Source organism: Tiliqua scincoides, chromosome 14, assembly GCF_035046505.1.
Source record: "Tiliqua scincoides isolate rTilSci1 chromosome 14, rTilSci1.hap2, whole genome shotgun sequence".
Classification (NCBI taxonomy): domain Eukaryota; kingdom Metazoa; phylum Chordata; class Lepidosauria; order Squamata; family Scincidae; genus Tiliqua; species Tiliqua scincoides.
The window spans coordinates 8,571,632-8,596,739 of record NC_089834.1 but is presented as its reverse complement, the minus strand read 5'-3'; the positions used below and the strand labels follow the sequence as shown (position 1 = coordinate 8,596,739).

At 44.4% G+C, this 25,108-nt stretch overlaps 1 protein-coding gene across 1 annotated transcript in view; it reads left to right on the top strand.

Moving 5' to 3' along the window:
- Nucleotides 1-880: 880 nt before the first annotated feature.
- Nucleotides 881-25,108, top strand: part of UBE2L3 (ubiquitin conjugating enzyme E2 L3) — a 30,446-nt gene continuing 6,218 nt past the window's right edge. Inside the window, exons 1-2 of the mRNA XM_066609933.1 lie at nucleotides 881-996; nucleotides 18,090-18,185. Of these exons, the coding sequence (XP_066466030.1) occupies nucleotides 970-996; nucleotides 18,090-18,185 (123 nt within the window). The 5' untranslated portion in view covers nucleotides 881-969. The remainder of the gene's footprint in view (nucleotides 997-18,089; nucleotides 18,186-25,108) is intronic.

Genomic DNA, 25,108 nt, shown 5'->3' with positions numbered 1-25,108 from the left:
TCACATGTGAGGGAAAAGAGCCTCCCTTCATCCACCCCATGCCAAATTTTAAGTGTCTCAATCATGTTTTTTCTAAGGCAATTTTTGAGACTGAAGAGCCCCAAATGCAGCAGCCTTTCCTCATGAGGGAGGTGCCCCACTCATCATTTCGGTTGATGACGACGAAGGTGAATTATTATTATTATTATTGATAATAAATTATTGTTATTTTATTTTTGTTGTTGTTATTGAGGGGGGGAAGAGGTGTGAGTACAAAGTCTGAGGAAACCCTGCATGTGGAGGTTCAGAGCCCCATCCTATGCATGTCTCCTCAGAAGTTAGTCCCATTATAGTCAATGGGGCTTACTCCTAGGTAAGAGTGGATGGGATTTCCAGCCTCAGAGTCCAATCCTGCGCCTGTCTACTCAGAAGTAAGTCCTATTCTAGTCAATGGGGCTTAAGCATGGTAGCCTCAGAGCCCCATCCTATGCGTGTCTCCTCAGAAGTAAGCCCCATTAGAGTGAATGGGGCTTCCTGTCAGGTAAGGCCCTGGGGCTGCCACTCCTACCTGGGAGTAAGCCCCGTTCACGCTAATGGGGCTTACTTCTGAGGAGACCTGCACAGGAAGGCCCTGGGGCTGCCACAGGTCTCCTCAGAAATAAGCCCCATTAGAGTGCGTGGGGCTTACTCCCAGGTAGGAGTGACAGCCCCAGGGCCCTCCTGTGCAGGTAAGCCCCATTGCAGTCAGTGGGGCTTCCTCCCAGGCAGGAGAGGCGGTCACCCAGCAGCCCCGCCCCCCTTCCCGCCATTTCAGGGGCTGCTGCGCGCGCCGCCCTCCCCCTCCGCGCGCCCCCGCCCGCGCGCCTCCTGGGAGCGTCGCGCACGCGCTCGAGGGCGGGAGGGGCACGCGCTGCTCTGCCGCCCGCCGCCGCCTCTCCCGCCCGCCGCCGCCGCCGCAATGCATTGTGGGGCAGCGGCAGCAGATCCAAGATGGCGGCCAGCAGGAGGCTGATGAAGGTAACATCCAGGCGGGCCGGCGCCGGGCAGGGCCGAGTGGGCGGCGCGGCGCCGAGGGGTCCCTCCGCCCCCGTCGCGGGCCGGCTGGTGGGGGGAGCGGGCGGGCGGGGTCCGCCCCCCCGGCAGCTGGGCCGCCCCCCCGGGGGGAGGCGCCTTGGGGGGGGCCGGGCCGCGCTCGGGCTGTCCTCCGCCCCGGGGCTGGCTGGGCGGGGAGGCCGCGCTCCCTGGGGCTCCCCAACCCCTCGCCCCCTCTGAGCCCCCAGGAGGAAGGGGAGGGCGAGCTCCCAAGGGGGCAGAAAGGCTGCTTCGTGTGGGGGTGGGGTGAGTGGGGGGTTGCCCCCTGGGGGAGCCTTGGGGTAAGTGGGGGGTTGCTCCCTCGCCCCTTTTCCAAGAACATGGTTTCAGGCCAATTTTATGCATGTCTACTCAGAAGTAAGGTACATTGTGGCGAATGGGGCTTACTCCCAGGTAAGTGTGTTTAGGATTGTAGCCTTGGAGCATCTTATGCATGCCTACTCAGAAGTTAGTCCCATTATGGTTGATGGGGCTTACTCCCGGTTAGGTATGACTTGGATGGCAGCCTTATACAAAGCATCTTTCTATAATGGTGAGGGGAGAAGAATGTATGGGGGGAGAGTATGTTCTTCCTTTTAATAATGGGGTTCAAAAGGCCACTTCAGGTGAGTGCGCGCTCTCTCTCTCTCTCTCTGTCTCTCTCTCTCTCAGAGATATATATATATCCCCACTTATTTATTTCTTTCTCTCCCTCCCTCCCTCCCTCCCTCATCCTCTACATCTTTCTTTGAAGCTTCTGTCAAAAATAAGATGTTTCTCTTGGTACAGAATCAATGAAGGAGCCCTCTGTGGCACCCAAGGGGAAAAAAAGACCTGGAACAAATTTATCCTAAACATTCCTGGTCTTATAGACCAGATCCCTGTCCCTTTTAGAAGGTCCCTGTCCCTTACAGAGGGAAGCCACCGACCAAGTAGAAGCAGCAGTTCCTTTTTAAGTTCTAGGATTGTGTAAGGAAGACTTCCTGTGAGTAAGTTTCTGTTTCGCTGGCTTTAAACAGTGTGAACACCGTCATCGCAGGTTATATTTGTCTCTCTCTAGGATCCTGGAGGTAGCAGGATCTACTTCCGGAGGTAGCCAGAGTGCATGATTCATGTGCTGTGTAAGGATTGGGTATGGTGTTCACTGGGCTGTGAAGTTTGGTTATCTAATTTGAAAGATGCTTTGAATAGGTGTCTGCAGTTTCTGCTTGTCCTGTTAACGCATATACTGAGTTACGTTCCTTGTGCCAATCTCTATAGCGCTGATGTCCACATAACTGTATTTTTTTATTTTTGCTGTCTTTGTAATGTAAAATATCATGCTCTGGTGTGCTGCATTGTAAACCACACTGCAGCTTTTAATTGATTGGCCAATTAATTGATTAAAAGCCATTTGGAGGTGCCTCTTTAATTATCCAGGCAGCAGTTTCACTGACTCAAACAACTATTCTTTTAAAATACTAATATTTATAGCAACCATGCATTCCCAGCACCATTTGAATAGAGGTGCTCCCCTTTCTGCGTCTTGCACATGAGGGAATATCTCTTAGGATGTCTGCAGGAGCATGCACATGTGTTATCCCAAAACATCAAGTATTCTTTATTCTTCAGAACTGTTGTTTGCTCACTCATTCACAGTGATTGATCATCTGAAACTCTTACAAATAACTATTTTAATAGTTATAAACCTGTTTTTAAGCTAGTTATTCATAGTGTTATTAATAACAAGTTATTAAAGACCAACAAGTTTTTAATAACTTGTTATAAACCTGGCAGCACAATTCTGTCCTTGTCTATTTGGAAGTAAGTCCCATTTTGTTCACTGGGGCTTACACTCAGGAAAGTGTGGATAGGATTGCAACTCAAGGGTGTGTGCTACTGTTACGATATTTACCTAAGCATGACCTACAAGAGCTATTTCTGTAGATTAGGATTGTATTAGCATTGTCATCAAAATTGCTTTCCTCAGGTGTCAGTGATAGGTTTTTATGAGTGGTGCTAGAAATTGATTTCAAATAATTTGTAGCATTTCCAGACTACTTAGAAATAGGTTCTACTGTATTCATTAGGCATACTCTCTAGTAAGTGTGTTTAGGATTGCAGCCGAAGGATAACTTCTGCAGTTCTCCAGAATAAGAAGCTAGCCCCAGTGCTACAAGTCTGGGTTATTTAATAACATAGACAACTTTAAGAGACTGAGGTCAAAAATGCTGTCTCAGTGCATGAATGTATGAAACTTCCCTTGTCGCCCATATATTTCGGTTTGTTACAGCGAAGAAGGTGACATTTGCTTTCTGGACTGACTCAAGAAAGAAACCAAGTTTTAATGAAAGGAAAGTGGAACTCAGGAGTCTTTCATTCTGACAGCTCCTAATAACTGAGTTTGACATTTGCCTGGTGTAATTGTCAGTTTAATGACTTCTGCTAATTGTACAGATGAAAATGAAGTCTGGACCTAGTTTGCTTGTACCCAATATGAGCAAATATTATTTCACAGCCAATTAGATTGCTCATAGTTATTCTGTAACTGTAAGGCTCAAGCGTGATCACCCTGAAACATTGATTTCAATGAGAATGTTAAACCCTGAATCATATGTTTGGTGCTTGAGCCATGAGCTTGCTTTAAATGTATGCACCGTTTATGTTGATTAGGATTATGCTTGTACCTTCCACTATTGAGCTGTTAAGGCTTTGATTCTGAAAAAGAATCTATAAAAGATAAAAGTTCAGTTGCCAACCAGTAAAGTGAGGGAAATGCCCTTCCCCCCCCTTTTGTTTTCTATGCAATAGCTGTTCTAACTGAACAGTTTTCCTTTTGAATTATTCACATACTTTGAGGTAACTAAAATAAAAAATAAAGCTGGTAAAGTGTTGAATCTGAACACCATATTAGTACTTTTTCCCTGCTTGTTGAAAAGGAAAATGCTTCTCTTTTATAGTTCATTGAAATGAGTGTACATATTGCTGAAAATCCTTGCAAATCCTTGACTTTCTAATATGTCAGGATTGATATAGCTGAAATGTGTGTCTATCTTAGAGGTTTTCAGGTTTTGTTATAGTAAACCTCTCAATTTAGTGTAGGACAATACATTGTCTACAATGTATGTGTATATGTCTACACATATATTGGTGTAGATCAATGACTCAGCCCAATCCTATCCAATTTTTCAGTGCTGGTACAGGTACAGTGCTACTGCTTCCTGTGTTGTGCTTACAGGTATGCACTGCTTCCTGTGTTGGGAATCCAGTCACAGAGGCCTCCTCAAGGTATGGGAACATTGGTTCCCTTACCTTGGGGCTGCATTGCGCTATGCCAGTGCTGGAAAGTTGGATAGGATTGGGTCCTCAGGCTGAAATCCTATCCTCACTTTCCTGGGAGTAAGCTCCATTGACTATAATGAACTTACTTCTGAATAAGGATTGGGCATAGGATTGGGCTCTATGGCTGCTATCCTGTATACATCTACCTGGGGAATGTGTCCCATTGAACTAAGTGAGATATATTTCTAAGTATATTTCTAACATTTGTTCCCTTACCTCAGGGGCGGCATTGCGCTATGCCAGTGCTGGAAAGTTGGATAGGATTGGGCCCTCAGGCTGCAAGCCTATCCTCACTTTCCTGGGAGTAAGCTCCATTGACTATAATGAACTTACTTCTGAATAGACAGGCATAGGATTGGTCTCTAATGCTGCTATCCTGTATTCATCTACCTGGGGAATGTGTCCCATTGAACTAAGTGAGATATATTTCTAAGTAGACATGCATGGTACTGAGCTGCATATAGGGACTGCCCCGGTTCAAGTCTCAGCTCTGCCGTAACCCTACCAGGGGGCCTTCAGCAAGCCACTCCCTTCCCCATCTATGATACGAAGGTAGTACACTAAGTTCATACTTACAGAGAGGTTAGATTCCAAAGACATGTTCATAATTTAAAACTGACATAGGCTGGCCCTTGCTGGCCCAACGCAATTGTGCTTGGAAGGAAACTCAAGTAAAATACATGTTGTGTTCATGCAGAGCATCCTTCTGTAAGTCAGACATGTACTTGCCTTGGAAGTAAGTTGTGGGGGTTCCTTCAAAATAATACATGTTGAAGACTTTGCACAATCAGAAAACACCTTTCAAATGTGAAGTATGATTATCATGAAGCCCTCATGTTATTGGAATAGCATGATTGCATTTCCTGAGCACTGGTTGACCTATATTTTGTACCTGGGTCGCTTTCCTGCCCCACCCTCCATCTCATCCATGGCTGTTGCATCTTCAGTGTGGAATGTGACTGTCTTAAGTTTCATGCACATCTGTGCAGTGTTGGCCTGCAAGATGCATGGTGGCACAAGTGTTCATCCTATGCCTGCTCAAGTTCTGGGGTTTTTTAAGTGGCGATCTTTCCCCTCCTTTAAATGCTTCTTGAAAGCTTTGGAATATTCCTGCACTATATCATTCTAGCACAGCCATTTTTAACCACTGTGCCGTGGCACACTGGTGTGCCGCAACTAGTCTGCAGGTGTGCAGCAGAAGTTTGGGGGACAGTCATATTTTAGTAGCACCAATGGGTATGTGAGCCCACCAGCAGCAGCATGGTGTGCCTTGTCAACTGTCAAAAAATTGATGGTGTGCCTTGACAATTTTAGTGCCTTGTCAGTGTGCCACGAGATGAAAAAGATTGAAAATGGCTGTTCTAGCATAATGCTGTTTCTGCAAGGACAGCAATGATCTCCTCTTTCAGTGCTAGAGATCATCCCCAGCATTGGGCGGGGGGGGGGGTTTCATAGTATACGTAGGTGATGGAAGGCAGGGTAGTGCTTTGAGCTTCATTGCAGCAACAGACAGGGCATCCTGAAGCTCCTTATGGCGGCATAGTATAGCAAGAAGAGTTTGCCCTTGTGTTTTAGAGCAGATGGGATGGAGCTGTTTGGCAGTGTCTCTTGTTGCCTCGCTGAGATGCAAACAAAAGGAACACTTAAGCCTTGTGCTCAACATGGTATACAAAAACCATAGAGCTAAGAGAGTGCATAGCAAATGCATGAATGCGTCACTGTAAGAGTAGGGAAAATAGCAATATGCCCAGTGCTGTTTTCTGTACATTTTTCCATTGCTTTATAACATAGTCTGTTTTCTTTAAAGAAGACAGACTATTTGCAGTCTCTTTGGTATCCAAACAACGTAACACATTGTGACTTTTGGTCACAGAAGTACAAGAGTTGGTTGCTGTTTAAAGATTGTGTTGGTAAACAACTTAGGGATGTCCATGTACACGCCAGCACTGGACCACGTCTTTAAGGGGGTATAGTATGCTGAGGGCCAAGGGCAAGCTCTGGGACCGCATTGTCGGCAGCTACTGTTTTACCAGCGCAAAGATCAGGTGCCATTGCTAGGATGCTTGTGTTGGTGTCTGCCAGCTTCTGTTTCGATGTGCCAATTGATAAGGATTGTGCCTTTCATTTTTTAAAAATGTGTTCTTCAGATCATAAAGGCAGTTTAGGCGCACAGCAGCCCCCACACAAGCATCTTGGGAGTATGCAGGGCTGCCGCTGGGGGCTCATACAGAACCGCTGTCTGCAAATGCTCCTTAGAGTGCTGGGAATTGAGGCACTTGTGTATAGGCCACCCATGTGGAGGCACCAGTTTACTCAAACAGCCCCTCCACCTAAATCTGCCAGCAGCCATGATCTTAGAAGGCCATTACATGTCTGAACCTGTTCTGAAAACCCTCCTTTCATTCCTATTTTATACTCTTCCATAGCTAATACAGTATTTCTATGTAGAAATACTAATAGAAAGAATATCCAATGTCAGGAAGGATTCTGGGCTATCTGGAACTTTATATGTTCCCTGGAAAGGCTGGTGTGGAAAATGGCATTGCTTAGTACGCAAGACACATTTTTATCTTCTTGTGGCATCAGCTCTGTTGGAAATAGGTGACCAGTGAGTGACATGCAAGCATAATATTGAATTTTCATGAAAATAATCTTGTTCTTCGTTTATTTGAAATGTGAGCATCATTTGTTTTTTAATTTCTGCCCTAAATGCAAAAAAAACCAAAAGCGTGCTATTTTTTTAAAAAAAGGCTTTCCTTGAATGGCCATATAATCAAACATTTACTCAGCAGCTGAAACTACTTCATAAACTACAATGGCTCACCACACCTGTGTAACTAACCTTAACGGTGTACATTTATATTCAGAGCCTTGTAAATAGGACATCAGCTTGTTGATGAGGGGTGTGTGACAATGTTTTTGTAAATGATTTCCAGAGTTACTTGAATCTGGTATGTATGCACATGGTTGTTGGATGCCTGGATATGATGTGTCAGGGATTGGACAGGTGGGGCACTGATCTATGGCCCAAACCCACCAGTGGGCTCACCTTGCCAGGCCAACCTTGAAACCCTCACTATCAGTTGTATGCTACTATCCATTGTTCCAGTAGCCCTGTGCATCCTGGTTCAGTTCAGTCCCAGACCAGCAACCCTGTGCATGTTTTCTCAGATGTAAGTCCCACTCACTGTGTTAAATAAGGCTTAGTCTTGGGTAAGAGTGTGTAGGATTGTAGCCTCAGTCCATAGCACTGGGGCTGGAATGAAAATTTATTTATTTTTTGATTTGATTTGATTTGTAATCTGCCTTTCACCCTGGAGGGCACCCAAGACAGCTAATACAATTAAAACTTTCCAGACTGTTCTATCCCTGTATACTTTGCCATTCCTTTCCACCAGATCTACTCTTTAATGCTGGTCTTTTTCAGTGTAGCTGGCAGTCTCACTCCTGAACTAGTGCTTTGGCTGGGGGTGACTCCACAAATACCACCAGTTGTTCTTAAAGCTCAGGTGTAGGAGAGTCAAGATCAAAGGTTGAAATCTGGCTTAGTGATGTGAGCTTTCTGGAAAATCATGAATCAGGAAATTCTTGGAAGTACTTCCTGGAAAACTGTTCCAGTGTCTTAAATAGATGGTTATCTGATTTTGCATGTTTGTTTTGATTTACATATTTAGTAAACAAAACGTAAAGTACCCTGTGTTCATTTTATGCACTATATAAGTATCCCAGAAACGTTCATGATAGTCACAGCTATTTGAACTGAACTATTTGACGAGGAAAACATGATCAGTAAGCCACATTTAATGTGTTTAAAATGCAGGCACTGGGGGTTATTCTTGATGTATTAGTTTTAGTACATGAGCTGATGCAGTTATCTAGTACCACATAACTCAACTCTTTCTCTTTGAGGTTCTTAGAACACTTTTGGTTTCATTTTTCCTGTGCGGCAGCACGAATGCTACTTGTTAGCACTTATTTGCAGCTCAGTTCAGAGCCCCTTGCAGCTGCCTTCGTGGAGCTCCAGAGCTTGGTGGTGATGGTGACCTCATAGCCAAGTGCAGTGTGATCGGGTTCCACTCAGTCCCTGTAATTTGTACAGGAACACTGCTTGTTAGCTCCCATTCAGATAGCAAAAGTGAACATGGCATGTACCTAGTGAGAGGAAGAACAGGAGCACAGTGGCCAGCCATGGACCTTGTTCTCTCTAGGTTCAGTGCTAGTCTGCAGAGGCGAGGGTGGAACCTGAGGAGATGTTCTTCCCATGTTCTGTAACTCTCTCAGTTAAGTCTGTGTCTCAACAGACAATCTTTGAACCCAGAAAAAAGCATGGCAGCAGAGCATGTTGGCTTGGAGGAGTGCTTCCTTTCTCCCCCTCACTGGGTATCCTGAATCCACTTTTAGAATGACTGAAGAGGGGTTCCATTCAAGACTTCTAGAGTTCCTCTGCTCAAGGATGGTTCTGCCACCAAATCCACAGACACGGGCAAATTATTGTTCTTCGTTCTCTTCTTTAGTTGTGCGTGTGACTGACCCTCAGGAGCGATGGTTTTGAGAACAGAAACCAGCTACGCAGCATACTCATGAGTTAATCTGCTCTTTTTTGTATTGGCTGAGCTGAAAGCCTCCCAGTTCCGCTCCAAAGGAACAGCTGCTGGTGGGATGCTTAGAATGTTCATGGCAACCTGGGATAGTAATCAGTCTTCACAATCTTTTCTACTGTGTAAAAGGAGTAGTAGTGTTAGGAAAATAGTATTTCTACTGAAAAATATAGCAATGAGCATATTGCTTCAGAAAATGTTTCCACCCCACATCATTGGAAATGTCTCTGGTTGTCTAGCTGGCTTTTCCAGCCCATTTGAGGAGGGGGAAAAAAATCTGTGTTAGCCCATGGGGCCTTGCTGTCAGCTAAAATGCTACAGTATTTCAAAATTTGCTTACCAGCATAAATTAATATTTAGATTTATGCAAAGTGAGATTGAGTTATGTATGTGTGATATCTCACATTTGCAACACGCATGCATGGTCACTGTCACTGGGAAGGAGCGGCGCTGACAGTACAGTAGTTGTTCTGAATATTTGCCTTGACTTTTGCTCTCTTGGAATTATGTATGACATTAATATAACTTCCAAAATTGGGGGGTGGAGATGCCATTCCTGGTTTCCTCATAGGTAAAGTAGAAGACTTCCTAATCTTTGATTACTTCCCTTTTTAACTGTGGTTTAATCTGTACCTGATTCTTGTATGGGGGTTCCAGGCTCATTGTTAAATCAGGAATAGCATTATAAGACTCTCAAGTTGCATATGGCCTCTGGGTGGAAGGAACATAAAAACCTAAGAAGAGCCCTGCTGGATCAGGGATGCATTTAGTCCAGCTTTCTGTATGTCACAGAGGCCCACCAGATGCCTCAGGGAGCAGACGAGATGACAAGAGACCAGTATCCTCCCACTACTCAATTTTAGTGGATGTCCCCTGGTTCTGATGTTGTGAGAGAGGGAAAAGAACATCCCTCTATCCATCCCATGTGTAATTTCACACATCTCAATCATGACCCCTTTCAGGCGTGTTTTTTCTAGATTACCAACAGTGTGTAGTCAAGATATAGAAGTGAGAAAGCAAATGAGAATCTTACATATATCCTGTAAGTCTGAATGCTTGAATTTAGCAATATTTATATATTTAGTTAGATAGCTAGTTATATCCTGCCATTCCCCTTCCTCATGATTGGGAGGTTCCAGTGGTGGTTTTCAGGTGGTTTTCCTACATATCTGTACAGGGATCCACAAATTTTCCACTGCCGGGGCCACATCACTCAGACTTGCTCTCTTAAAGTAGGTTATAGAAAATAACTTGTCTTCTACATTATTCTAAGTATGTTCACTGTAAGACTACAGCGTCACTTAATGTTTGCAGTCGTGGGGCTGCCTGCTGTCTCTGTCAGCTTTATTGTCAGCAAGAGTGGCCCAGCCCAACTGTCAGAGAAGAAGGTTCATAGGTTTTGGGAGGGTGTGGAGAGAGAGGAAGAAGCATGGGGTGTGTGCATGGAATTATAGTTCACTGGGCTCATCAGAATGTGTTGGATGCGGCCTGTCGTTTGGGGGGACCTGGCTTAGTAGAATAAAAAAGTACAAGGACAGGAGTTATTCCGTTCTGGCTTCTCCTTCTCTTTGTCATGGCAGTGGGTATTTCTCTGTAAGGGGGAGGGATGCCGTTCAGCTTCAACAGGTGGCATCACTGGTCACTTTAGGTGATTCATAATTCTGATTTATTGCAGGGTTTGTTGTCTGAAAAGGAAATGATGGGCAAAGTGCAGAATGAAGGATGTGTGGCTGATGGGCACTGAGGTTGAGAGGTATTCGTGGTGGAGGTAACAGGCAGTGCTAAGCGTAGCTGCTGCTTGCCTTGTGGAAAACAGGTTGTGTGAATTGTCCTAAAGGTGCTGCATGTACGACAGCTACGCTTCAGTGTTTGTATCCATTGTAGCTGCTTGGATAATTAAATGAGATCTTCTGGTCTTTACTGTGTGTTCTGTATGAATCTTTCTGAACAACGGGCCCCACACTCTGGCAGTGTACCAGCTACAGGATGCGTTGTGAATGATTAAGCAGAAGGGGTAGTGGGGCAGGGAACGTACTACAGGTTGGGTATCCTTTGTTGGGACTGCTTGGGATGGGAAGGTGTCTGGATTTAGGAGTTGTCTGGATTTTGGAATAATTGCATAAATATAATGAGAAATGCTTCCTCAGGTACTTTTAGTTGTTGGGTGTCTGCTGGCCTCTGTCATTTTCAACACTGTCCATACAGGTACACACCACAGAGCAGAGAATTAAACTTACAGCCTGTACTGTCACTGTTTATGGGAACAAGCACAAGACCCTCTAGTGTTCACACTACATAAAGTTTTTTTAAAAGTCTTGAACAAAAACGTCTGGGATTTTGAAATAGTCTGCATTTCAGGCGTCCAGATAAGGGGTAATCTACCTGTACTAATGGTTTGTCATTAAAACAGGCAGTTGTTCAGCAAGAATAAAGCAAATATCTAGCCATGTGTAAGAGCATGGTGCATCTACGTTGGAGAACACTATGTGCAGTGTTGGTTGTTCCATCTCTAGAGGGATGTGGTGACACTGGAAGATGTACAAAAAAATCTGGTTGAAAAATAACAGAGTGGCAGGAAAACCTTTCTTTTGGAAAAAGATTAGCACAGGGATTTTCAGCCTTTTTCATCTTGCTGCATACTGAGAAGGTGCTAAAATTTTCATGGCTCACCATCAGTTTTTTTGACAGTTGACAAGGCTCACTGCACTGCTAGGGGAGACTGCATCCCCCAATGGCCCTACTAATAAACTACTCTCCCCCAAATGCCCACAGCATGCCCGCAAACCATTGTTGTGCTGCAATACAGTGGTTGAAATCACTGGATTAATAGTTGAGTTTCTTTTGAGAGCATGGTGACTAGAAGTTGGGATGAAATACTAGGCTTATAGAAGCTGTAGTCGCATGCAGAGTCGGATGGGGGAGGTGGAATCCATACTCCCAAGACTAGCGTCTCTGTTGGCCATGCCAGTAAAAAACAGGCAAAAGGAAGTACAGGAGTGTTAAATACAGGTTACGTTCCACGAACCCCATCGTTAAGCAACTTGGTCGCTAAATGAAATGACTTACTGGGTGCCAGGATACCTCATGGAAGGCCCTGGAGGCCTCCTCCATGTTGTGCAGGACCTCTGCAGACCTCAGAGTGGCCCACAGAAGCCACTGGAAGACACTTCTGGTTTTTTGGAAGCCTCATCCCTGTTTGCTTCTGAAAACTGGAAGTTCCTTCCAGAGGCTTCTGTGGACCTGCAGAGATGCTGTGTGACACTGCCCATTCTAAGAGGCATCCTGGCACCTGGTAAAGAACTTTTAAATTGCTTTTTTTTCTCAACTTGCTTCTTAAAATCACTAACTGCTGGCTAATGACCACCGTTGTATATCCAGTCAGTTGCTAAGTGATGCACAGCTATAGTGAAGAACTAGGAACTCCTCTGAATTTTGTGATGTCAATTCACACAAACTGGTAAAGAAAAAAAGCTGGAAGATCAAAATGCCGATTGATCCATAATGGCAAGTAAGGCAGTCTTCATGTTGTGGGTTGTGTTATATCTGAGTGCCCAGAAACTGGGATTTGTTTTATTGAAAGCGTCAGTATCTCTCACCTGCTTGTCTATGAGGCAGCTCTGGGTAGCCCTACAAGAATTCATGATGGTGAATCTTGCCAAGGCACACCTGGCTGGCCGCTGTCAGGAGACAGCATCATGCCAGTTCTGATATGCATGGCTCTGAATATTTGGTAAGACCAGGCGTGCAAATGACTGAGCTGTTCTAGAGATTCCACTTTGCCGCTTGTCTACGAGTCTCTGGGCACAATCCTAACCAGGTCTACTCAGAAGTAAGTCCTATTTTGTTCAATGGGGCTTATTCTCAGGAAAGTGTGGTTAGGATTGCAGCCTCTGTCTTTTAGGAATGGAAAGAGATCTGTTACACACGCTCAGTCCAGTCCTTAGTGAACATCCATATTCATTGGTGAATGACTGAGCTAGGAGTTTCTCTCATCTCAGGACCACCTGCTCTGCTTTGCAAGCAGCCCTGCTGCCTCCCTGACTACTTAAGCCATTTCTGCCCAGCGTTGCATATACGCAACAGGGATAAAATGTGGGCTGGGCAGAAATGAGTTAATGATTTGCTCTGGTGTAGCCCAGTTTGGGAGTGCAGGGAGCTTCTCACATATTACCTTAATGTTGTTCTTGCAACAATCTTGTAAGGTGAGTATCATTATCCCCATATTGTAGGTGGGGAAGACTGAGGCTGAGAGGTAGTGGCTTGCCTGAGGCCACTCAGTGAGGTGATGGGAAAGGTGAGATTCAAACCAGGGAAGTCCTGATTCTCAGCTCAGCCTCTCAGTCAACTGTCCTTTTACCAGCTGCATTTGAGATTCTGTAGTTGCCTGATCCAGGCTGATTATCTCTGTGAGTTGACTCTTAAGGCATTTAGGCATTACTATGGTGTCAGTCTGTGCGTGTGTTGCGGTAGCATATCTAAGTACATCATGTTTCCTTTGGCAAGAGTTGGTAGTATTTTAGTGTGTTCACTCTTTCTAGTCTGCTTTTGTTAGGAAGTCCTTTAAACTACTTTTGAATTCAGAATTGCTTTTTGCAGTGGTTCTCACACATTTAGCACCAGGACCCACTTTTTAGAATGAGAATCTGTCAGAACGCACTGGAAGTAACATCATCAAGCAGGAACATTTTAAACAATCCTGTACTGCAATCTTACCCACACTTAGCCAGGAGTAAGTCCCATTTACTATCATTGGTAAAAGAATATACATAGTAGCTTGTTAAAAGTACAGGTCTGTAACATTTCCCCAAATGCAGTCTCATTCCATGGTAGCATCAAGTCTAATATATTAAAAATAAAATATTGAAATGAATGGTGACTCATCTAGTGGGCCCTGACTGACAGTTTGAGAAACACTGGCTTATTGGCTTAGGACGAGGAAAGTAGTTTATAACTAAGGAAGTGATTAGATCATATTTCTTTAGCAGCTTCCAAAGTGTCTACTTGAGAGTTGTTCTGTTAATTGGGTCTGCTTGGGATGGACAACCTCAGATTTGTAGATCTGGATGCTCAATACGGCATTTGAGCCATACAGTAGATTTCAATTGAGGTTCATTAAGCCATATAATATATTTCAGTTGAGGTGCCTTTCCAATGGGTTCTTCAGTGGTAATGCATCGGGGGGGGGGGGGAATCTTTGATGCTAAGAGCTGTTGGTTGTTTGAGTTCTTATGAGAGTGGACACCAATGGTAAGACCAGATTGCCGAGATATTTTTGGTACTAGTCACTAATCTTATCTGCCAGTGACAGCTTTGGTTTAATTAAATCAGGAAGGCTCCATAGCTCCTCAGCTATAGAGCACGGTTCTGTTCCTGGTGTCTTCATTTTAAAATGAAATCTGGTAGCAGGGCTGGAAATTAGCCATTGCCAGTCAGAGGTGACTGTATTGGGCTAGGTGGACCAGTAGGGTATAAGATTGCTTGATATAGGAGGAGGTCCTTGGCAGGTCCTTGGCCCTTGCTTGGGCAGGAGGTCTGGTCTATGGGGTAGAGCCTCCGTTAGCCCAAAGATAACATCAGAAAGTCGCCAGTTCGAGAAAACCGGCAGCTCCCTGACGGCGAGACCTTGAAGTAGCTGACAAGCTGAGCTGAGTTATTCCATCTGCTCTGAGCGAAGAAGCCTCTTGGCTGCCCTCCATGTGAGAGATGGAGCTGCTGTCAGCCTGCGTGGGAGGCACTAGAGGCCAGAAGTGAGATCAGACCCAGAAGATCCATCTGAAATGTTGTGTGGTTCTTGAAAGAGAGAACCGTTTATGATTGTAAAAATCCCCTTGAGGGATTTAGAAATGCCTGCCTATGTAAACTGCCTTGAATAAAGTCAGAGGAGTAATCCGATGACCAGAAAGGCAGTATATAAATACCGAGTTATTATTATTATTACAGTTGGGTGTAAGGCTTCTCAGACTGTGAGGCAGGCCTTGTAGACAAGTGTGGCCAGTTGTTATGGGAGATGGATTCTCCTTCTATCACACAGTTAATGAGGAGGGCAAAAGAAGAAGCTGTACTTAGGGTGGCCCTTGTTGGGGGCTTGTGCAAGGGATATCAGTGGACCCAACTTTTATTTTTGCAAAACATTTGCTTTGCAGCCCAAGACCTTAATGCATTGGTTCTCAAACTCTCTGGGAGACTTTGAGAGCCAGTAAGTCTTTGCAGGAGCAGGGGGAGGAGGCAGCGGGGGCGGGGGGAAGGTGCTCCGGGGGCTGCAGGGGCTTGGGTGCACTTACCCAAGCCTCCTGCAGCCTCCCTGGGGTGCGGGAAGCCTGGCACAACTTCTGGCAGAGCTCCCAGCAGCAGGGAAAGTGGATGCGGAGCGATTGCGCCCCGCCCCTGCTAAAGCGGAAGTGGAGCGTGATCGCTCAGCATCCACTTTCACATCCAGAAGTCGCGCTGGGCTCCCTGCACCCCGGGGAGGCTGCAGGAGGCTTGGGTAAGTGCACCCAAGCCCGTGCAGCCCCCTGAGTGTCGTCATCCTGGGGATCGGGCTGCTGCCTTTCCCCTGCCTATAGGCTGCCCCCGCCCCTTAAGGGGGCAGAGACCAGCACCCTCAGGCTGCAGCGTCTTGGACAAGTTTCTGAAGAAAAAATCCATTACGGGGTACAAGCCATGATGTGTATGCGCAACCTCCTGATTTTAGAAATGGGCTATGTCAGAAGGCCAGATGCAAGGGAGGGCACCAGGATGAGGTCTCTTGTTATCTGGTGTGCTCCCTGGGGCATTTGGTGGGCTGTTGTGAGATGCAGGAAGCTGGACTAGATGGGTCTATGGCCTGATCCAACGGGGCTGTTCTTATGTTCTTATGTCGCGACACCCAGTTTGAATAGCACTGCCTTAATGTGTGGGATATTCTTCCTCATGTATTTCAAAAAATGAATTAGTGTCCTTTGTTCCTGTAAGTTTGGACAGCATGTATTTCATTTGCACTTCCTTTATGCCAGTTTGTGTGGCCTCAGTTTCATAGCAGTCTTGGCTTCTCTGACAGTGAAGCTGTTGGGTTGTGCACACCCCTCCCCTATGGCACCTGTGCTTCTTGCAACCAGTTTAATTGCACTAGATCAGGAGTCTCTGTAAGTGAGCAAGAAGTAATGTTCGCTGTTGTGGAAATACAGCGATAAACTGCTCTGGCTCAGATTGTGGCTGCTTTTCCCTGGGCAGACTTGTCAGTCCAGATGTTTGCCATCTGATCGAGCAATGGCCATATCTTTTATTAATGTGCATAAGGAAGCAGACGTGTTGGGACAACACAAGGTTGGGGGAGCACACTTCATGAGTACGCATGAAGCTTTCTTCACCAAGTCTAGATATGCTTAGATCTACTTGAGTGTTCCTTACTGAAGACTATTAATAGAGAGCTATTGCTTGTCTTTTCTGATGCCAACTGAAAACTCTGATTTTTTCACTGGATGGAGGTTAAGGTGTGCTTTTCAAAAACTTCTGTCATGGAGTTGCCTTTGTTGTCGTCCTGTTACTTTTTTATTTTTTATGTTCCTTTAGTGATTTGCTGTGGCTTGTTGCTTTTAATTGCATTGTAAACCTCCTTGAGCAGTTATCTTTTGGGGGGTGGGGAATGGGAGACATATAAGTTAAATTTAACCATGTGTCTGTGGTGGCCCCAGGGAGCTCGTCCACACCCACTCTTTGAGCACTCGCTCCTTCCCTTTTTTTCTGGGCTACTAGGGATTTCTGTAACTAGCAACAGAATTTGATGTCCCAGTGAGCAGGACATCCCTTCCATTTTTAATGCCCTTCAGGTACCTGAGTTCTGAAATACATTTTCTTCTCACCTTAGAAATATCTATGACTCCACCAACAAACATGAACTTTCTGTTTCATGATGAAACACTGCTGAAATGAAAAACTGACTTAAATCTGTTTCTCCCCCCTCCTCCCCAGTAATTTTAAATCAGTTGTTTTGATTGCCTTAATTTAAATCAGGCTGCTCTGTGCCGTAGCAATCAACTCCTGGACTCTGTTACAGAAGCCCCAACTTCTGTAATACAGCAATAATAATGTTGACCTATTTTACGTGGCAGTGGTTAGTTACCTAGTTAAATGTATGTGGAACCCTCAGAACGCTCCAGGGCACTATTCAAGCAAATGGGAGTGTTTTCAGGACCCATTAATATCAGTGGGAGAGTTGAAATTAATGGAACTTGGAAGTGCTTGTCTATGTTATGCAAATGTATAGATATAAGACTCAGTGTAAATATTTACTTTTAAAAGTTTTGTTTAGATAGTTTCCTTGTTTTGCATCTGGCATGTGTATCTTTTAGTGCAAGAGAAATATAAATACATGTTTATACCCTTGTTATCCTCAGGGGTTCTGTTCCCAGACCTCCTGTGGATACAGAAAACTGTGAATAATGAAATTGGCGGTTTTCAGGTCTGGAAAGGGCGCCCAGCAGCATTCTGAACCTTGGAGAGGCCAAGAAAAACCTGAGGCTCAGAAAACATCTTAGATATGTCCTGAACAAAGTTCTGGTTGCATCTGGGAGGTCTTCAGTGGGGCAAACCTGTGGGTTTGGAACCTGCGGAGAGTCAAATCCACAGATGCGGAATCCATGGATAGAGTTGCTACCTGTACAGTTTATTCCAGTGCTTAAAATTGTTTTATTTTATATTATACTCAAGGTAATTTTTAATTCCTGGATAAAGGTAGCTGTGTGACGCATAAACCTGTGAAAACCTGGCTTTTTTGTTTGATTTAGGGTGGGGGTTGGCCAATAGCTGCCTTTATAGTGAGGATATTTTACTTGGTATCTGGGTGGTGGGTTTTGGGATGGTTTTGATGCTGTTTCTATTGCTTTTGTTTTATCTGATGTGCTGCTTTTGTTTTTTTAAAACAGCTTTCATTTTATTATATACTGTCTATGGACTGGGCCAGGTGGAGTAGAAATGTTTTCAAATAAAATAACTCTAAGCTATACAAAACTAGGTGTGTGCATGCGTGAAACCAGTTCATTCAGTCTGAAAGGGGGAATAAACTGTAATGCTTCCAGATCTGTTAACAAATAGCTCTACCTCGCAGTTTTTGCTAACCTGCCCCTTTGCTGTGTTTTTTTACAGGAGCTTGAAGAAATCCGCAAATGTGGAATGAAGAATTTCCGTAATATCCAAGTTGACGAAGCTAACTTATTGACTTGGCAAGGGCTTATTGTTCCTGTGAGTGTGAAAACCAACTTATTATCATTTCAGGGATACTGTATGGGGCTCTTTGTCTTTGCTAAGGGGAGCCCTTAACAGAGTTTAACCTGTCACTTTCAAAAGTGGTAGGACAAATATATGGGTCTTGTCAAAACAAGTGCTGTTTCGGAGGAAAAAATTGACCTAGGTTCTGGGTTCAACTGAGAAAATGCCTCAGGTTTTGTCTTATGAACTGTGTGAGTTTATTTCTCCTCCTCCTCCTCCTCCTCTTCTTCTTCTTTAGTCCTTAGCTGGTGTTTGGGGAGCAGGTTGACCTTCTCAAGGTTTATTTCTAGCTCCTTCTACAGACCCCAGAATTCTTCATGAATGTGTGTCAGAGCTAGTTTTATGAAATCTGGATGAAGTTTTCTGCCTCACATCTTGTCATTTTGCTTGAACAAGTAAGCTGTCTATCTTCTTGTACATTAAGGGAAAATATTTTTTTTCCTGACGTTCCTTCATTTGAGATCAAGTTTCCTACAGCTTTCAGAGCATAGTTTGTAGTTTCAGTTTTGCTTTAAGGAGGAACTGGAACCCATAACAGGGTCCTGCCTAATTGATCAGTACTTGGATGATGGAAACAGAGTTTCACCTACTCAGCAGTAAAAGTCTTGCTGTGGAAAAGAGATGAAGTCTCCTTTAATATATAGGTACTTCAATCTGTGTATTTCCAGAAGAATAGCTTTATTATTCTGTGAGAGATAAACCGTTGTGGCACCTTTTGAGATGGGCTTGTTCATTGTAGTTCAGGAGCTTTTGTAGTCAAGCACCTATTCCACGCATAAAGCGAGCCAAGGACGGAAATGAAAATCCCATCTTGACAATAGAAGTGTGTCCTTGCATGGTGCTGATTTTCAAAGGGAGAAAAAAAAGATGGGCTGTTTTCACCAACTCATCTTGCCTTCATGCAGGGCTCCTTCTCCTCCTCCAGCAGGTCCTTCATCACAAGAAAAACACAGCTTGCTGAGTAAGCAGGAAGACAGGCATAGAAGAGTTTCTTGTTCCCTGTAATATTTTTGGTTCCATGGAGCCAGGAGGTAACTTAAGTGCTGTAAAAAACCGTGTTATATTCTGTTGTTTTCAGAACCTGTAGGTTCTCTTAATGCAAATTTTGAAGAAGCATTTATGAGCAAGACAGGTTCCTACTCTATATATGGGCAAATACAAAATCCCCTTTTTTGGGCGGGGTGGGGTGGGGTGGAATTCCAGTAATATACCCACGGTGGAGAAACTAACAAGTGAGAACTAAAGAGAGCAGACTTTGTGCTCTCCCATCTTAATTTGGTTTTTCCTTTGTACCTCATGGCTGTGTAGGTATTTTTACTTGAAACTTAATTAGTTGACTATCACTTGAAAAGGGCTACAGAAAAATTGAACGAGAATTTTTTCACATAATTTTTTTGGGGGGGGGGGGGAGATTCTGAAATGGATATTTTCCAGACTCAGTCAAGTCTTCTTTTATTACTAATTTATATAGCTCTATCAGTGTAAATGACACTTTACATGGAGTAAAAAGAAAGGTCCCTGCCTCAAAGAGCTTACAGTCTGGAAATTGACATGTGGGAGAGGGGTGTGGGGTAAACAAGGGAAGAAGAGCATGTCACACTAGGCCCTCAGAAAGACTTCAAAACATTGTTGCCATAACCTAGAGGCTTGCCATGATAAAGATCCATCCTGAACATTTTAGGAGGAATTTATGTTTGTCAAATTAGCTGAGTCTTTTAGGCTCACTGCCTCAAAGGAAGAGACCTTAATCTGTCCCTTAGCTGTTTAGGCTGCCTAGTCATGGGTGGAAGGTGATTCCCTAGTGTTTAGAGACTTCCCCTGGTGACTCATTGGAATGGGTTACGAGTTACTTCCATTCTGGCTGTAATCCAATTGTTACGTCAAGCTTGAGGGGCGGGTAAGCCAGGTTTCTTATCATCCTGTTAAATGGGCATGGAATCCCTCTCTGAGAATGGTGGAGTTTCTGCTGCCATTCATTGGGAGGCTGACTACATGCTTGGCATACAGAAGATTCTAGGGTCTGGCATCTTGAATTAAAAGGACCAGGAAACATGCTGGAGAAAACTCGCATGAGGCTTCGGAGAACCACTGCCAGTCAGAATGAATTGGTGATTATAGTCTTCATGGAAGGAGGTTATCAACTGTATTCTGTGATACATAAAACTTGAATTCTGTAGTCAGATGGTCTTGTTTCTGAAAGCTGTTAGTGGTTCTCATTTCAAGATCTTACAGGGAAAGTTGCAGTGTTCAGTTTTATATCTCTGAACTTTAGTGTCACTTTTTTTTCTATGCCTTATTGGAGAACTTTTGATTCTCAAAGTTTGATTCTGGCATTGACTCTTACAGTTTTATCCTTTAGCTGACAAGACCATAATAGGCAAAGACAATCAAAATCTATGATTCAATAAAGGTAGGCAAAGACAATCAAAATCTGTGATTCAATAAAGGCATAGGAAAAAAGTTATGCTTGTACAAAGACTAATGAAGAAGGCTAATTCCATGCTTGGGATCATTAGAAAAGGTACTGAGAATAAGACGGATAATATAAAGCTATTGTACAAATTGACGGTAAGGCCACACCTGGAGTATTGTGTCCAGTTCTGGTCACCACATCTCAAAAAGGATATAGTGGAATTGGAAAAGGTGCAGAACAACCAAAAGGATTACTGGGCTGGGGCATCTTCCTTACAAGGAAAGGCTACAGTGTTTGGGGCTCTTCAGTCTAGAAAAGAGGCACCTGAGGGGGGACATAATTGAGACATACAAAATTATGCAGGAGATGGATAGAGTGGATAGAGAGATGTTCTTTTCCCTCTCACACAACAGCAGAACCAGGGGACATCCACGAAAGCTGAGTGTTGGGAGAGTTAGGACAGACAAAAGAAAATATTTCTTTACCCAGCATGTAATTAGTCTGTGGAACTCCTTGCCACAGGAAGTAGTGATGGCATCTTGCTTAGATGCCTTTAAGGGGGAATTGGACAAATTTCTGGAGGAAAAGTTCATCACGGGTTACAAGTCATGGTAGGTATGTGTAAGCTCCTGGTTTTAGAGGTAGGCTACCTCAGAGTGTCAGATGCAGGGGAGGGCACCAGGATGCAGGTCTCTTGTTGCCTTGTGAGTCCCTTCAGGGAGAAAGGCGGGGTAAAAATAAAATTATTATTATTTTGTGCTCCCTGGGGCATTTGGTGGGTCACTGTGAGATACAGGAAGCTGGACTAGATGGACCTGTGGCCTGATCCAGGAGGACTCTTCTTATGTTCTTAAAGACAATTCCTTTTGTGTGAGTGAGGGAGGGAGGGATGGATGGATGTAAAATGTCAATTCTTATCATAATGGAGGACTACATCTTGGGTATGATTTGGTGGATCAGGAAAGTACTGTGGGCTTGTGTGCTGCCCCTCCTCATTTCCAGGTCAACACAGAAACATCATTTTCTGTGTTGTCCAAATCAAGTGCTGACCCCCCAAGTTGAAGTTTTGGCTTGCGTCTTTGGGTTATGTAGGAGGGATTGTAATATAATGGCTGAGCACCTGCCATTCTGAAGGCTCTAGATTTAGCCCTTGGCAGCTAGGGTGGGGAAGTCCCCTTACCTGGAACCCCACCAAGATGCTGCCATTCAGTACTTGATAGTGCTGAGCTAGGTGAAAGGAGGGTCTGACTCTGTAAGGTTGCTTCCTATGACATTAAAGAGTTACCCACATGTCCTGGCAAATGATGGTTCAGCATGGATTATACACCTTTACATATTATGTCTAATGTTATTTAAAGTGGAATGATAGTCAGCCTTGCCAGTACAGGTGCCCCTGGTATCTGCTGATCTGGTTCCCCATACCCCCCCATCCCTCCCATGCCCCATTACCTTTTTTTATGTGGGTTATGTTTGTGACAGTTGATAAAGTGTCTTACTTGTACAAAGGAAAAAACCTATAGCCAGGCAAGCAGCCTGGAAGGAACACTAAGAGCACCAGGAAACAGGAAGTGAACATTTCCTCTGAGTTTCCCTTCTAGGATGCAACCTGCTTGCCTGCTGGGCTGGCTGTAAGCGTTTTGCTCATAGTGTTTCTACAGGCAAGACACCTTATGACTTTGCACAAATATAATCCACATAAACAAAGGGAATGGGGTGTGAAAGGGTCGGGGGGCGTGGCTGTGGAGATAGGGTCCTTGTTATCTGTGGTTTCTGGTGTCTGCGGGGGGGCAGGAATGTATCCTCTGCAGATACCGTGGAATGCTTGTACTGTCTGTGCTTGGGGGGGCATGGGAGGGAGGGGGAAGCTTAGCATTGGATTGTTAGTGTAACAGAGCACAAGCTTTTGAGTTGCATTAAAATCTTAATCCTATCTTGAGCATCTGAGGAATTTGATCAGCAACTAGGGCCAAGAAGTCAGTTTCTTTTGCTGTTAGTTCCAGCTGCACACTTTGCCAGGTTACCTGGAGCCACTTGGTGGTGATCTTTTTGTTCTTCATTTTTCCTTTTGTCAGAGGGCACAATTTAGCACCTTTTGAGGTCCGTGTCCAGGAACAACAAGTGGCTCTTCTGCAAGCAGGCTTCATACTCCTGCAGTGAGCATCTATGCTAAACAGCCATAAATGTGTGGCCGCCTTGTAGTTGGCCACCTCCAGGTGTTGGTCATATTTCATTATGAAGTCTTTGAAAATTGAACCGAGGTGGAACTGGAGTCTGGCTCCAGCTCTTCTGTCTGATTCTTCAGCGCATGGTTTTCTCATGACGCACTGAAATGAGTAGAATTCTGGACTTCTCTGCTTTGGACTATGGACTATATTTTGCAGTACTTCCCCATGCCCAGAAAGAGAGTCCCTTCGCTCCATGTAGCTGAATGAATGGATTTGAGAACAGGTTTAGCACAGACCTGTTCCTGATTTGACTAGTTTTACTATATGTGGGATAATTTCTGTGTGTGGGGAGTATATAAAAAAAGATCTCTCCCACCCAATGGAACACCCAGAATTCTGTTCTGTGTATTATGTGAACTGGGTTCGAATATAGTCTTATACATAAGTGGAAAATGCAGTAGTAGAATACTGAGGTGATAGACTGGAATGTACCCCTGCAAGCTGCAAGGGGAGCATAGTTTGATTTCCCCACATTTTCCCCTACACTTTGCATGCTATGATAACTCTCCACAGGGAATCCTTTTTATTTTTTTATTTTTTTTTACCCCCTGGGGCATTAAAAAATAATATTCTTCACCCGTGGTTGGAAGTGGTGTGGTCCATTTTACCATCAGATTCTGCAGCATGTGGGGACCAGACCTAAGAGGTTATAGACATTGCCACGAGATTCTGAGCAAAGCTGCATGTTCTAGGATTGCACCATAAGCATTAGTAAGCATTAATGATGACGTTCCCCATTTAGCCTGGAGAAAGTCCCAAGTGGTTGCTTAACGCCTTGATCTTTAGATTTGGTTCAGTTGTGGGAAAAGGCTTCTTGTTGCCGGGTCTTTTTTTTTCTGTGAGTGAAGAGGGAGCGATTCCAACTTGAAATCCATGACTGGTGTCTCACAGAGGAGCCCATATCCCCTGTGAACTGCCTCTTCTAGCTTGCAGAGTTCATAGTCCCATAGAGTTAGAAAGGACCCACAAGATGATCTGGTCCAACCCCCTTGCCTGTGGCAGGAAATCCTACCTAAAGCTTCTCAGGCAGATACCTGTCAAGCCTCTGCTGCCAGTGAGGGAGAATCCACAACCTCCTGTGGTAATCTGTTCCACAGTCAAACTGTCCCTGACCATCAAGAATTTCTTCCTGATGTTCATCTGGAATCTCCTCTCTTGCCCCTTGTACCCATTGGGTCTACTTCTACTCTGAGGCAACTGAGAACAAATTTGTGTCTTTCTCCGTATGACAGCCCTTCATATGGACGAAGGAACAAATGTGTTCTTAACTGCCTCTTAGAGTAGAACTAGATCTTCTAATGTGTAAATGTGCTCTGATGTGTTGATTTTATATGGAAAGTGTCCCCATGTCCCTGAGCTTTGGTGGTGCTCCGCTGCCGACCCTCTTCCTGGTTCTCAGTTCCCATAGAAGTGGGCCATCCACTTTACATTGTATACGCTGCTGCCACTGCCACGTTGTATATGGCACTGTGGGTGCACTTTTGACTTTGATCCAAAGAGATACTTTTAGGTACAAGGGCTTGCATATGTGCAAACACACCCAGTGTAGCTTTTCACTTTTTTCCCTTTATGTAGAAGACCTTTTTCGATATTGGAAAGTGCTTTTGAAACTCTCGGTTTCAGGAGTTGATTGGCTGTGTGACTTGGAGTGTTACTGTTTAGCCAGGGGACGTGCCAACCTTCCTTGAGTTTGCTGAACTAGTTGTGTGGTGGATTCGCTGCTGCTCAGTTTGGATTCAGACTTACAGAGATGTAACAAAACTTTAAATCTTTTTTTCTTTCACCCCTGGTGGTCTCAAATGACTACGTTTTGATGCTTATTGTCAATGTTTCTTCAAATATATTCATTGTTGTTGTGGGGTGTGATTTTGTTGGCATGTATTATGTATTTAAACTTCTGTGTATACATTCAGACCATTCAAAAAAAAAGCAAGTGACGATAGGCTGTTGGAGGGGAAGAACACTGTGCTTGCAAAGTTGGCAACTATGCAGAAAGAGTCAGGAGGTCGGGGTGGGTGGGCAGGCAAGAGGTACAAAAAATTGGGAGGAAAAAGGGAGAGGAAAGACTGTCAGAAGGGATATAGAAGCAGGGTGGAGGGGGACACATGAGTGTGTGAAAAAGAATGAGAGTTAAGGAAATAGTGACACAAGCCACACATGTAATGAAACGCAGGGTGTAGAATTGCACTCTGCATGTGTTTGAGCCTTCCTTGGCTGAGGGATGTTCTCTGGGATAGCCAGGTGCACTAAGTGGGATA